The 14,662-nt window shown below is 40.1% G+C and overlaps 1 protein-coding gene across 2 annotated transcripts in view; it reads left to right on the forward strand.

The window, feature by feature from the left end:
• The first annotated feature begins 1,606 nt into the window (after window positions 1–1,606).
• The window catches only part of GFPT1 (glutamine--fructose-6-phosphate transaminase 1), a 74,703-nt gene continuing 61,647 nt past the window's right edge, over window positions 1,607–14,662 (forward strand). For both annotated transcript variants that reach the window (XM_073791290.1, XM_019942764.3), the window contains exon 1: window positions 1,607–1,802. In XM_073791290.1, the coding sequence (XP_073647391.1) occupies window positions 1,796–1,802 (7 nt within the window). In that variant the 5' untranslated portion in view covers window positions 1,607–1,795. The remainder of the gene's footprint in view (window positions 1,803–14,662) is intronic.

Raw genomic sequence — 14,662 nt, forward strand, 5'->3', positions numbered from 1 at the left:
ATCTGCTTCCATGCTTTGGCTATTGTAAATAGTGCTGCTTTGAACATTGGGGTGCATGTATCTTTTTGAATTAGCGTTTTCATCTTTTCCGAACACATGCTAAAATGGCATCTTTTTCCCTCTAAGAAAAGCTGGAAAGCCGTTTGCTCATTTGATCAGATAACCAGCCATAGAAAGTCAATTCTGCTAAGAACATATGACTTTTTTCACTCCTTCAAAAACATTTTTGATCCCTTACTTTGTGCTAGAGTTTATACCAGGTGTTGGGTATGCAAAGACTTGTTCTACTCTCAAGAAACTTAGCTTTGTAGGGAAACATATTAAAAAATCATAAAATATTGAAGCATATTGCTTTAAAGGAGGCAGCTCAAAGAATGAGAGGTTAATGACTGTCCTCCAGCCTCTCTGGGGGAAGACAAAAAGGGTTTTCCCCAAGAAGTAGCATTTAAGCAGAGATGGGGTGGGGATTCCCCAAAGAGTAACCAATATGTGCAAAAGATTTGAGAACGTTGGACCTGTTGGGAAACTACCTGTTCAGGGTTGTTAGAGTGTAAACGGCTGAAAGGTGGAGTAGGAAGAGAGCAGTAGTGTGAGGTAAGACCAGACATCTGGGATCAGAAGACCATGCAATGTTCTGTACGTCAGGCAAGTTTTTATTTGATTCTAGTCTTGGGCCATTAATAGCGTTATAATAACCATCTACATTTGACTAAAAATAGCATTTAAATATTAAAGCAAATGCTCAGGTAATAAATTTTCAGAAACATCTCTCTGATTAAGTCTCTCTTGGCAGGACTTGTGCATTAATTCATAGGATTAATAGTTCATGAGTCCAATGGAAGGCTGTCAAATCCAGGCAATTCCTACTGTCTGAGACGTGGGCCATCAGAAGTATGGGCCAGCAGCGTTTAAGCCCAGGCGCCTAGTGTTGGATAGTTGAGCCTTACATTCGACCCACTCCCCCTCTGTAAAAAACTGGGGGTTATGGAGGCAGTGGATGGGGGTGGGAATGGGGAGCGGAAGGCTTTCGAGGCCAAGAATCTGACTTAGAGCTAAAGTCGGGAACTGAATCGCTGTCACCAGAAAGACTGGCCAGACCTGATTGGTACCTCTCTTCCCTCATCTCACTCAATTCTTTCCAATTTTTTTACAAGCTTATGTCCTCTTTCCACCCTGACTTTGTTTGTCCCCTAGGATCAGGTATCCTTCTTTCTTCCTCCTCTCTCCCCGCTTGGTGGGGCGCCGGAGCTTGGGGCCTTGGACTGCTTTAGGCGCGTGCCCCAACGCTATTTGCTTTGGTAACAATACCATCCTCATTGCTAATCTCTCCATCGTTCCCTGCCAGCCTCCCAGTTCTTTCCCTCCCGCAGGGCAGTGCCTCCCGCTGCGCGCCCGGTGGTCGGGCGGCTCCAGGAACCTCAAGCGGATGCGGCCGCGAGCCGGTGCCACGTCTCAGCCGCCAGCAGGCCAGCGCCTGCGTGGGCCCTGGGGCGGTGAGGGGCGGGGCTGTGCGGGGAGGCGGGACCTGCGCTTGAGCGGCGCGGACGCGGCCCAATGGGACCTGCGGGCGGTGGCGGCGGCGGCGCGGTGTGCGCCGGGGGGCGGGGCCCAGCAGCAGTTGCTGGCAAGCCCGGGAGGACGGGACGGGTTTCATTGCCTCGGCCGTGGCATCCGTGAGGGAGTCGTGTCGGCGACCCCCTGGCCCCCAAGCCCGCTGACCGCCCAAAAGGCTTGTGTGCTCTCTCGAACTCGCCAGCCGCTCGCCGCTTGCCTTGCAGGCCGTGCCTCCTACATCATGTGCGGTAAGGGGGCCGCGGGCGGGGGGCGTGTTGCGGGGCGGTGCTGGGGTGCGGTGCGGGCGTCGCTGAGGCCGGTGGAACCGGCGGGAGCGGGAGTGTGGAGGGTGCGAAGTCAGGGTGTTGGGCGGGGGTGTCCCGCGGTGCCTGCGGGTGCTGGGGGCGGGGGCCGGCCTCTGGGAGCTGGAGCGGGGACCTAGGACGGCACCTGAGAGGAGGGCGGGCCCTAGAAGGGATCTGGGGGGGCCGAAGGAGGCTTTGCGCCAAGAAGGGAACCAGGAGCGAAGAGCACTGTCTGAGTTGGAAAAGGAGCGAGGGCCGAGGGAACTGAGGGGTGTGACTTCAAAAGAGTCCAGCAGGTGAGGGAGGCAACCTGTGGAACATCAGGTGAGGTCTCTTGAATTTATCTCGCATTCTTCCAGGATTTACCTTTTAAAAAATATTTAATTTTAGTTGCTTTCTTTCGGGCACGCCCAGCAGAAAATAGAACTATAGCTAGAGCTACGACAATGACATTTCATATGATCTTACTTCCTGCCTCCCCCCATCTCAACAGAAGCCATTGCTAATCAATGCCTTGGTGAATGGGCCTGGAAGTGACCGTGGAGAGAGATCGTACATCATTTATTACTTGCATGTGCACCCATTTGAAACACTTACGTATGAGAAATATTGGTCTACATTTAATGAATGTTTTACCTAGAACAGTTAAAACATAAAGTTAGGCCCTTTTAGTCCATGTTTTGAGACTTAGTCGTTTTAATAATTAGATAAAAGTGTGAGTTAAAGTTATAATTGTCAGAATTATATCTGAAATGACTGATATGCTCTAAAATTCGTATTAACTTGGCTATTGTCAGTAAAAAGAATTGAATTCTTACCTTCCTTATTGAAATTTACAACTGACCTTACCCCTGGAAGAAAGAACACTTTTAAAAAAAAATTTTATTTATTTAATTTATTTATTTTTGGCTGTGTTGGGTCTTTGTTGCTGAGCGCGGGCTTTCTCTAGTTGAGGCGACTGGGGGCTACTCTTCGTTGTGGTGCGCGGGCTTCTGATTGCGGTGAGGCTTCTCGTTGACGAGCACAGGCTCTAGGCGCGCGGGCTTCAGTAGTTGCAGCACATGGGCTCAGTAGTTGTGGCTCGCGGGCTCTAGAGCGCAGGCTCAGTAGTTGTGGCAGACGGGCTTAGTTGCTCTGAGGCATGTGGGATCTTCCCGGACCAGGGCTTGAACCCCTGTCCCCTGCATTAGCAGATGGATTCTTAACCACTGTGCCACCAGGGAAGTCCCAAGAACACTTTTTTTTTAAGGGAAGTATGATTGTAATAGAATTGAAGCTACCTGGGAAACATTCTTTGTAGCCTTTTGCAAGAGGAACTGAGCAGGAGTAGCTTGTACTCATGAGTGTCTATTTTTCCTGCATTTAACTTTATGTTAATTTCAGCTTCTGAAATGAAGAGCAAGTTTAAATTTAGAGTAGACTGAAAAAAAAGCACACAGAAACAATTATAAATAGCCTGCTGAAATTATTAGTGGTAGAGCTGGCTTTAGAATCAGTTACACTTTTGCAGTGTCTAGGTAGTAGAGTGGTTTTGCAAAAGACATAATTTAGTTTGGAGCTGTGAGATAATGAATTTGCAATCCCCAGTGTGCTTGTTTGGTAATTAACTGTTACTGAATGATGAGGTGTGCACCTAGTCAAGTATCTGGCTTTCTCGTTGCAGATCATTTCTTTATCTTGTTCCAGGAAAAACAGAAGTCAAAGTACAGTACTATAAAAGAAAAAATCAGATCTGGTTTAGAAAAGGTTCAGATAAGGGTGAGGCTTTCAGGGTGGTGATTAGTTGTTAGGCGTTTTCACAGAGTCATCATCCCCATTCCACCATGTTATGCTGCTGAGGAAACAGGTGATAAACAAGAAATAAAGAACTAGTTATGGGAACATATGTATATGTGTAACTGATTCACGTTGTTATAAAGCAGAAACTGACACACCATTGTAAAGCAATTATACGCCAATAAAGACGTTAAAAAAAAAAAAAAGAACTAGTATTTGAGGCATTTCTAAGTTCCTGCTTTTAACCTGGACCAGTTTTACATGATTCCAGGAATAGGGTTCAGAATTTCTTTCCTCTTCAATGTAAATTCTGAAAGTTAACTGTTAAGAAGACAAAGATTTGTCCTTATTTTCCTCCCACATCTTAATTATTGACATAAAATTTCTAGGCAGAGATATTGAGTAGGAATGAGATTAGATGGGAAAATTTAGAGATTTACTTTCTGATTACCTGCTGCTGGTTCAAGTTTTTCTAAAAGATTTCGTTTCAACATTGCAGAGTGTTGAAGCAGAAGAATGAGGACTAACAATTCTTTTTGATAGCTTTTTCCAATCAGAGATACTGTTAAAACTGTTATTATATTTATCAGGTTGTATTGGGATGTTAATATCTTACTGAGGGGAAAAAAAAGATTTTATGGTCAAATAAATTTGAGAAGCCACAGACTGAACAGTGTTGACCTGGCTTTTTTTTTAATTGCAGGACTTTTTTGAACTTTTAATATGCTAGTAAGCATTATGAATCTTCCAGAGAAAAACAGTGTATCTATTTTTAAAATTTATTTTGTCTTCCTCTTATTCTTGGTTCTTTGGAATACTTTGTCCTTTTTAATCTGTTTTACCTTTGGCTTCAGTGAGAGAGTGTCAATTCACTTAAGTTACGCACAGCTCTTAACAGATTTTGCTGTTTTTTTATAAATGTAGGATTATACCCTTCTGGTCCAATGGTGTATATAAATGATATTTTTGTAAATGAGATAATATTTAAAAACAGTAAGAGAGCTGCAATTAAAAAATATCCTGAAATGAATCCTTAAAATTTTTTCTGTAATTATACTGTGTAATAGCTTTGTGGCTGGTTGAGGGATGCTAAGACTGGCTTCTAGGATAAATTATAAAACTACTAGTGTTAACATATTCTTAGAAATCATACTGGGTATAAAGTAGTTGTGAAAGAAAAGAAGTATTGCTTAATGAGCATTTCCTCAGTTGTGTTCCCTGGAAAGGGGAAAGTTAATAGGTCCTGGTAATGAGCAGTAGAAGGTGGGGAAGAGTTTTTGTTTTTGTTTTCAATCTTTATTGGAGTATAATTGCTTCACAATCCTGTGTTAGTTTCTGTTGTACACCAAAGTGAATCAGCCATATGCATACATATGTCCTCATATCCACTTCCTCTTGAGCCTCCCTCCCATCCTCCCTATCCAACCCCTCTAGGTCATCGCAAAGCACCGAGCTGATCTCCCTGTGCTATGCAGCTGCTTCCCACTAGCTAATTATTTTACATTCCGTAGTGTATATCTGTCGGTGCTACTCTCACTTCGCCCCAGCTTCCCCCTCCCACCCCGTGTCCTCAAGTCCATTCTCTATGTCTACATCTTTATTCCTGCCCTGCAACTAGGTTCATCAGTACCATTTTTTTTTCTTAGATTCCATATATATGTGTTAGCGTACAGTATTTGTCTTTCTCTTTCTGACTTACCTCACTCTGTATGACAGACTCTAGGTCCATCCCTCTCACTACAAATAACTCAATTTCGTTTTTTTATGGCTGAGTAATATTCCATTGTATATATGTGCCACATTTTTATCTATTCATCTGTTGATGGACACTTAGGTTGCTTCTATGTCCTGGCTATTGTAAATAGAGCTGCAGTGAACATTTTGGTACATGACTCTTTTTGAATTATGGTTTTCTCAGGGTATATGCCCAGTAGTGGGATTGCTGGGTCGTATGGTAGTTCTATTTTCAGTTTTTTAAGGAACCTCCATACTGTTTTCCATAGTGGCTGTACCAATTCACATTCACACCAACAGTGCTGGAGGGTTCCCTTTTCTCCACACACTCTCCAGCATTTATTGTTTCTAGATTTTTTGATGATGGCCATTCTGACTGGTGTGAGATGATATCTCATTGTAGTTTTGATTTGCATTTCTCTAATGATTAGTGACGTTGAGCGTTCTTTCATGTGTTTGTTGGCAGTCTGTATATCTTCTTTGGAGAAATGTCTATTTAGGTCTTCTGCCCATTTTTGGATTGGGTTGTTTTTTTTGTTGTTGTTATTGAGCTGCATGAGCTGCTTGTAAATTTTGGAGATTAATCCTTTGTCAGTTGCTTCATTTGCAAATATTTTCTCCCATTTTGAGGGTTGTCTTTTGGTCTTGTTTATGGTTTCCTTTGCTGTGCAAAAGCTTTGAAGTTTCATTAGGTCCCATTTGTTTATTTTTGCTTTTATTTCCATTTCTCTAGGAGGTGGGTCAAAGAGGATCTTGCTGTGATTTATGTCGTCGAGTGTTCTGCCTATGTTTTCCTCTAAGAGTTTGATAGTTTCTGGCCTCACATTTAGGTCTTTAATCCATTTTGAGCTTATTTTTGTGTATGGTGTTAGGGAGTGTTCTAATCTCATACTTTCACATGTACCTGTCCAATTTTCCCAGCACCACTTATTGAAGAGGCTGTCCTTTCTCCACTGTACATTCCTGCCTCCTTTATCAAAGATAAGGTGACCATATGTGCGTGGGTTTATCTCTGGGCTTTCTATCGTGTTCCATTTATCTATCTTTCTGTTTTTGTGCCAGTACCATACTGTCTTGATTACTGTAGCTTTGTAGTATAGTCTGAAGTCAGGGAGCCTGATTCCTCCAGCTCCGTTTTTCGTTCTGAAGATTGCTTTGGCTATTCGGGGTCTTTTGTGTTTCCATACAAATTGTGAAATTTTTGGTTCTAGGTCTGTGAAAAATGCCAGTGGTAGTTTGATAGTGATTGCATTGAATCAGTAGATTGCTTTGGGTAGTAGAGTCATTTTCACAATGTTGATTCTTCCAATCCAAGAACATGGTCTGTCTCTCCATATATTTATATCATCTTTAGTTTCTTTCATCAGTGTCTTATAATTTTCTGCATACAGGTCTTTTGTCTCCTTAGGTAGGTTTATTTCTAGATATTTTATTCTTTTTGTTGCAGTGGTAAATGGGAGTGTTTTCTTAATTTCACTTTCAGATTTTTCATCATTAGTGTATAGGAATACCAGAGATTTCTGTGCATTAATTTTGTATCCTGCTACTTTACCAAATTCATTGATTCGTTCTAGTAGTTTTCTGGTAGCATCTTCAAGATTCTCTATGTATAGTATCATGTCATCTGCAAACAGTGACAGCTTTACTTCTTCTTTTCTGATTTGGATTCCTTTTATTTCCTTTTCTTCTGTGATTGCTGTGACTAAAACTTCTAAAACTATGTTGAATAAGAGTGGTGAGAGTGGGCAACCTTGTCTTGTTCCTGATCTTAGTGGAAATGCTTTCAGTTTTAGACCATTGAGGATGATATTGGCTGTGTGTTTGTCATATATGGCCTTTATTATGTTGAGGAAAGTTCCCTCTATGCCTACTTTCTGCAGGATTTTTATCATAATTTGGTGTTGAATTTTGTCGAAAGCTTTCTCTTCAACTCTTGATTTGATCATATTGTTTTTCCCCTTCAATTTGTTAATATGGTGTATCACGTTGACTGGTTTGCATATATTGAAGAATCCTTACATTTCTGGAATAAACCTCACTTGATCATGGTGTATGATCCTTTTAATGTGCTGTTGGATTGTTTGCTAGTATTTTGTTGAGGATTTTTACATCTATGTTCATCAGTGATTTTGACCTGTAGTTTTCTTTCTTTGTGACATCCTTTTCTGGTGTTGGTATCAGGGTGATGGTGGCCTCGTAGAATGAGTTTGGGAGTGTTCCTCCCTCTGCTATATTTTGGAAGAGTTTGAGAAGGATAGGTGTTAGCTCTTCTCTAAATGTTTGATAGAATTCGTCTGTGAAGCCATCTGGTCCTGGGCTTTTGTTTGTTGGAAGATTTTTAATCACAGTTTCAATTTCAGTGCTTGTAATTGGTCTGTTCATATTTTCTATTTCTTCCTGATTCAGTCTTGGCAGGTTGTGCATTTCTAAGAATTTGTCCATTTTTTCCAGGTTGTCCATTTTATTGGCATAGAGTTGCTTGTAGTAATCTCTCATGATCTTTTGTATTTCTTCAGTGTCAGTTGTTACTACTCCTTTTTCATTTCTAACTCTATTGATTTGAGTCTCGTCCCTTTTTTCCTTGATGAGTCTGGCTAATGGTTTATCAATTTTGTTTATCTTCTCAAAGAACCAGCTTTTAGTTTTATTGATCTTTGCTATCATTTCCTTCATTTCTTTTTCATTTAGTTTTGATCTGATCTTTATGATTTCTTTCCTTCTGCTCACTTTGGGGTTTTTTTGTTCTTCTTTCTCTAATTGCTTTAGGTGCAAGGTTAGGTTGTTTATTCGAGATGTTTCCTGTTTCCTAAGGTAGGATTGTATTGCTATAAACTTCCCGCTTAGAACTGCTTTTGCTGCATCCGATAGGTTTTGGGTCGTCGTATCTCCATTGTCATTTGTTTCTAGGTATTTTTTGATTTCCTCTTTGATTTCTTAAGTTATCTCTTGGTTATTAACTAGTGTATTGTTTAGCCTCCATGTGTTTGTATTTTTTACAGATCTTTTCCTGTAATTGATATCTAGTCTCATAGCGTTGTGGTGGGGGAAGATACTTGATAAAATTTCAATTTTCTTAAATTTACCAAGGCTTGACTTGTGACCCAAGATATGATCTATCCTGGAGAATGTTCCATGAGCACTTGAGAAGAATGTGTATTCTGTTGTTTTTGGATGGAATGTCCTATAAATATCAATTAAGTCCACCTTGTTTAATGTATCATTTAAAGCTTGTGTTTCCTTATTTATTTTCATTTTGGATGATCTGTCCATTGGTGAAAGTGGGGTGTTAAAGTCCCCTACTATGATTGTTTTACTGTTGATTTCCCCTTTTATGGCTGTTAGTATTTGCCTTATGTATTGAGGTGCTCCTATGTTGGGTCCATAAATATTTACAGTTGTTATATCTTCTTGGATTGATCCCTTGATCATTATGTAGTGTCCTTCTTTGTCTCTTGTAATAGTCTTTATTTTAAAGTCTATTTTGTCTGATATGAGAATTGCTATTCCAGCTTTCTTTTGGTTTCCATTTGCATGGAATATCTTTTTCCATCCCCTTACTTTCAGTCTGTATGTGTCCCTAGGTCTGACGTGGGTCTCTTGTAGACAGCATGTATACAGGTCTTGTTTTTGTATCCATTCAGCCAGTCTATGTCTTTTGGTGGGAGCATTTAATCCATGTACATTTAAGGTAATTATTGATATGTATGTTCCTATTCCAATTTTCTTAATTGTTTTGGGTTTGTTATTGTAGGTCTTTTCCTTCTCTTGTGTTTCTTGCCTAGAGAAGTTCCTTTAGCATTTGCTGTAAAGCTGGTTTGGTGGTGCTGAATTCTCTTAGCTTTTGCTTGTCTGTAAAGGTTTTAATTTCTCCATCAAATCTGAATGATATCCTTGCTGGGTAGAGTAATCTTGGTTGCAGGTTTTTCTCCTTCATCACTTTAAATATAGACATATGCCAGTCCCTTCTGGCTTGAAGAGTTTCTGCTGAAAGATCAGCTGTTAACCTTATGGGGATTCCCGTGTGTGTTATTTGTTTCTTTTCCCTTGCTGCTTTTAATATGTTTTTTTTGTATTTAATTTTTGATAGTTTGATTAATATGTGTCTTCGCATGTTTCTCCTTGGATTTATCCTGTATGGGACTCTCTGTGCTTCCTGGACTTGATTAACTATTTCCTTCCCCATATTAGGAAAGTTTTCAACTATAATCTCTTCAAATATTTTCTCAGTCCCTTTCTTTTGCTCTTCTTCTTCTGGGCCCCTAGAATTCTAATGTTGGTGCGTTTAATGTTGTCCCAGAGGTCTCTGAGACTGTCCTCAGTTCTTTTCATTCTTTTTTCTTTATTCTGCTCTGCAGTAGTTATTTCCACTATTTTATCTTCCAGGTCACTTATCCGTTCTTCTGCCTCAGTTATTCTGCTATTGATCCCATCTAGAGTATTTTTAATTTCATTTATTGTGTTGTTCATCGTTGCTTGTTTCATCTTTAGTTCTTCTAGGTCCTTGTTTAATGTTTCTTGCTTTTTCTCTATTTCCAGGATTTTGGATCATGTTTACTATCATTATTCTGAATTCTTTTTCAGGTAGACTGCCTATTTCCTCTTCATTTGTTAGGTCTGGTGGGTTTTTATCTTGCTCCTTCATCTGCTGTGTGTTTTTCTGTCTTCTCATTTTGCTTATCTTACTGTGTTTGGGGTCTCCTTTTTACAGGCTGCAGGTTCGTAGTTCCTGTTGTTTTTTGTGTCTGTCCCCAGTGGCTAAGGTTGGTTCAATGGGTTGTGTAGGCTTCCTGGTGGAGGGGACTAGTGCCTGTGTTCTGGTGGATGAGGCTGGATCTTGTCTTTCTGGTGGGCAGGTCCACGTCTGGTGGTGTGTTTTGGGGTGTCTGTAGACTTATTATGATTTTGGGCAGCCTCTCTGCTAATGGGTGGGGTTGTGTTCCTGTCTTGCTAGTCGTTTGGCATAGGGTGTCCAGCAGTGTAGCTTGCTGGTCGTTGAGTGAAGCTGGGTGCTTGTGTTGAGATGGAGATCTCTGGGAGATTTTCGCCATTTGATATTATGTGGAGCTGGGAGGTCTCTTGTGGACCAGTGTCCTGAAGTTGGCTCTCCCACCTCAGAGACACAGCGCTGACTCCTGGCTGCAGCACCAAGAGCCTTTCATCCACGTGGCTCAGAATAAAAGGGAGAAAAAGTAGAAAGAAAGAGGATAAAATAAAATAAAGTAAGATAAAATAAAATAAAGTTATTAAAATAAAAAATAATTAAGAAGAAAAAAATTTTTTTAAAAAGTGAAAAAAAAAAAGAAACGGACGGATAGAACCCTAGGACAAATGGTGAAAACAAAGCTATACAGACAAAACCTCACAGAGAAGAATACACATACACACTCACAAAAACAGGAAAAGGGTAAAAAATAATAAATCTTGGTCTCAATGTCCACCTTCTCAATTTGGGATGATTCGTTGTCTATTCATGTATTCCACAGATGCAGAGTACATCAAGTTGATTGCGGGGATTTAATCCGCTGCTCCTGAGGCTGCTGGGAGAGATTTCCCTTTCTCTTCTTTGTTCGCACAGCTCCTGGGGCTCAGCTTTGGATTTGGCCCCGCCTCTGCGTGTAGGTCGCAGGAGGGCGTCTGTTCTTTGCTCAGACAGGACGGGGTTAAAGGTGGAGCTGACTCGGGGACTCTGGCTCACTCAGGCCAGGGGGAGGAAGGGGTGCGGATGCGGGGCGAGCCTGCGGCGGCAGAGGCCAGCGGGACATTGCACCAGCCTTGGCGCGCTGTGCGTTCTCCCAGGGAAGTTGTCCCTGGACTCCGGGACCCTGGCAGTGGTGGGCTGCACAGGCTCCCCGGAAGGGAGGTGTGGATAGTGACCTGTGCTCGCACACAGGCTTCTTGGTGGCGGCAGCAGCAGCCTTAGCGTCTCATGCCTGTCTGTGGGGTGTGGGCTCTTGGCCACGGCTCGCGCCCGTCCTATTTGGGAATTTTTGACTGTATATTTTAGGTACCTAGAAAGTATTAGAAGATATTATATAGATAATATATAGATATTATCTATATAGTATATAGATATTATAGATATATACATACATGAAAGAATCACTTTGTTGTACAACAGAAATTAACACAACATTGTAAGTCAACTATACTTCAATAAAAAATATTGATAAAAGAAAAAATAATGAAGATATTTGAAGTGATCACTTTGTACTTGGCACCCTGCCTTTTGGAGAGATGACTAAAACAAAGGAATTGCCTTCAGGGATTTGCTGTCTGATTGGAGGAAACAGTGACTACGCATATAACAGGTGTGGGTGATAATACACAGTCCTTCTTCATTGCCATGTTCTAGACTACAAGTGGAATGAATAGACATTCTGAGACTGGTTAGGCCAAGAATGTTCCAGATGTTAGGATAGGACTCTTAGCTGAGGAATGCTGCCAGCTGGTAGAGAACTAGTGCAATGTGAGAGATACCACTGATGGCACGTTCTGCCCAACAGTGAATGGAGTCAGAAATAAATTGAGAACTACTGCTAGTGGGTTTGAAAGAAGAAATAAAAGTGCCAGGAAAAGAGGCCAAAGAATAGTGGTTAGAGGCAGAAGAATTCCAAAGTGGTATATTGCATTGGACAGAGTCTGCAAGAGTAGAAAAAGGTCATTCATGTTTAATATTGCAGAGACAAGTTAATTGCATTTAGCTATAAAGAAATCGTTAGAGAAGCTGCGTATATGAAGGCAGAAGGATTTGAGTTAGTGTTGAGGAGAGCATGTATACCAACAAAAGAGAGAGTATTGTGAAACTGAGGTCCCTGGTAGAGTTGAAAAGTTGAGTTCCTGATGTGTAAGCTGTGAAATTAATGCCAGGTGTTCGCTGATTGATTCATACTCTAAGCATTGTCTCTAAATTGACTAAAAGTTGATCTAGATCATTGGATAATAAAAATTCAACCCTCTATTGTATAGGATCCTCAAAATATTTTGATGTTAACAAAAAGTTCTGTATTTACAAAATTGAGGAATCTCTTACCAAGAGTTACAAGCAGGAGAGGCTGGTTCAGGGCATATGTGCGGAATATGTTTCTCTATTTTCAGTCTATAGGAAGGATAGGCTTATAGGGTATTATACTGTTAAGATGAAGAAGAAGGCTTCAATTCTATAAAGGAAGAATCTACTGAAAATGAGAAAGAGGCTGGGAAGAGAGAAATGGGGGTTTGAGAGTAGTCTAGATTCTAGACTTTAGAATAATATCTGGGGGAAGTGTAAAATTTAGACAAGCAGTGAATTAGCAGGATTGGTCAACAGTTGGGAGGGCCCCCATGAAAGTGGACCTGAGATAAATGGATGACCTGAAATGGATGGACTTCACTATAGGAGTGCTCAGGGACACAGGGGTGAGAGTATAATGGGCCCAGAGGGGCTGGCTTGGCAGCATGAAGAAAAATTGTGGTCTGATGTGATTGATGAGAGAGAAGTGGGAGAGATGGAATGTTTAAAGGTGTGTGAGCAGTAAGTGCATGCTTTTTCTCGGGAAAGATGATGATATAGGTAGACTGTGAGGGAGTGTATAATTAGAGATGTCAGTGTTTAAACAGTGCTTTGAGTTCCAGGATGTTAAATATGCAAGAGAGAAGTGTTACAGAGCTCCTTCCAGTGGCCCCATTTATTTACAACAAAGTAGGAGGCACTTGAACCAGCATTTTGTAAATAGGAAAAAGATTTTGAACAATTAAAAAAACACACAAATAATTGAAATTTCTCATGTGTCACTCCATATAACTTTTTCTTTGTGTTTTTAGGGTTGTAGGAAATGTTATCTCAAATATTTCTTCTTTTAAAGGAATCTTACCTGTAGGATGTGCCTCTATAATTATAGTATTGACTGTGTTTTATGGCAAGTGTATAGTTGGTGTGTATAACCTTAATAGCAGAATTGTTTATAATTACAAAGAGTTAGAAAAACCTCAATAAATAGGTAAATGGCTAGGTAAAATATGAAAAATCTATTATGGACTATTTTTATTATGCAACGTTCCGTAGACTGGGGTAGATGGGTTGTACTGATATAGAAAGATCTCCAGCATCTTAAGAGAAAAAACTACAGAGCAATATGTATATTATCATATTTATGATAATATATTATCATATTTGGTTAAAAAAAACAAAACCTCTAAAACCATGTACATCTGAGTTCATATATGTAGAAAAATTCATAGCTGAAGGATTGGGACAGTGTGTGGGGTTAATGCTGGTTATCTCCTGTGTGGAGGTAGAAAAAGGAGATTTTTCACAGTTCATTCTGTAGGATTTGTGTTATTTGAATCTTTAACGATGATAATTTGTAACTTGGGTTATAAGAAAAGATTTTTAAATGAAATTTAAGTAGCGTTGTAGATGGATTCTGTTTCAGAAGGTATAAAATTTAGAGAAGGAATTTGAACACTTAATATTGATAAATTCCAATGTCTAGGGTTTCATCAGAATATTGAAGTTGTCAAGTGAAAAAATATGTAAAAGCAAAATTTCTTCTTGAAATTAATATAATATTGCAGGTCAACTATACCTCAAAAAATGTAAAATTTTTTATTTGTAAGAACATAAATTCACCCAGACATAGGAACTTTAATAATTTGATTGGTCAGCTAAATTGCATTCAGTTTTCATTTCAATAAGGTTTAATAGTCTTTGCCTACAGCTAGATTGCTTTTAACCAGATGTGTCAAGTCTGTGATCTAGGTCATGTCTGAATATCTTGTTAAGCAAGGTGTTCAAAAGTGCTTTTATGTCATTGAATTTAAGTTGCCGTTTTCTGAGAGTGATGCCTGTAGGTGCAAGTCCTTGCTTCAGTTAGGGAGATATTTATTCCAAGTCTATTACATGAATAAGAAAATTTGTACTTTGGAAGCACAAGCTGATTTGGGAGTAGAAAGTCTCCTGTGCTCCATACAACTACTGTTTGTGTTATTGGAGCAATTACTGAAGAGTGGTGGAGAGTTGATTTTTAGTCTTTTGTAGTTACCTTAAGCAGAACTATTTATTGTATAGTTTGATAAGACAAATCAAAGACCTGAAATAGGGATTGCTACTCTAATAAGCACCATTTTGAGTTATGAATACCTACCCTGTAAACATGCCCTGCATGTCTGATTGGCAAATTATTTGCTGTTATATTTTCCCAGCTACCCCAAGATTACAGATAACCCACTAATCTGTACAAGTGGGCCAGCTGTGCTCTCAAGGGGCTGCTCTGTAAAACTGACAGATTCAACCTCTTTATCTTTCATTTTCCTAA

This window comes from Tursiops truncatus, chromosome 14 (genome assembly GCF_011762595.2).
Source record: "Tursiops truncatus isolate mTurTru1 chromosome 14, mTurTru1.mat.Y, whole genome shotgun sequence".
NCBI classification, from domain to species: domain Eukaryota; kingdom Metazoa; phylum Chordata; class Mammalia; order Artiodactyla; family Delphinidae; genus Tursiops; species Tursiops truncatus.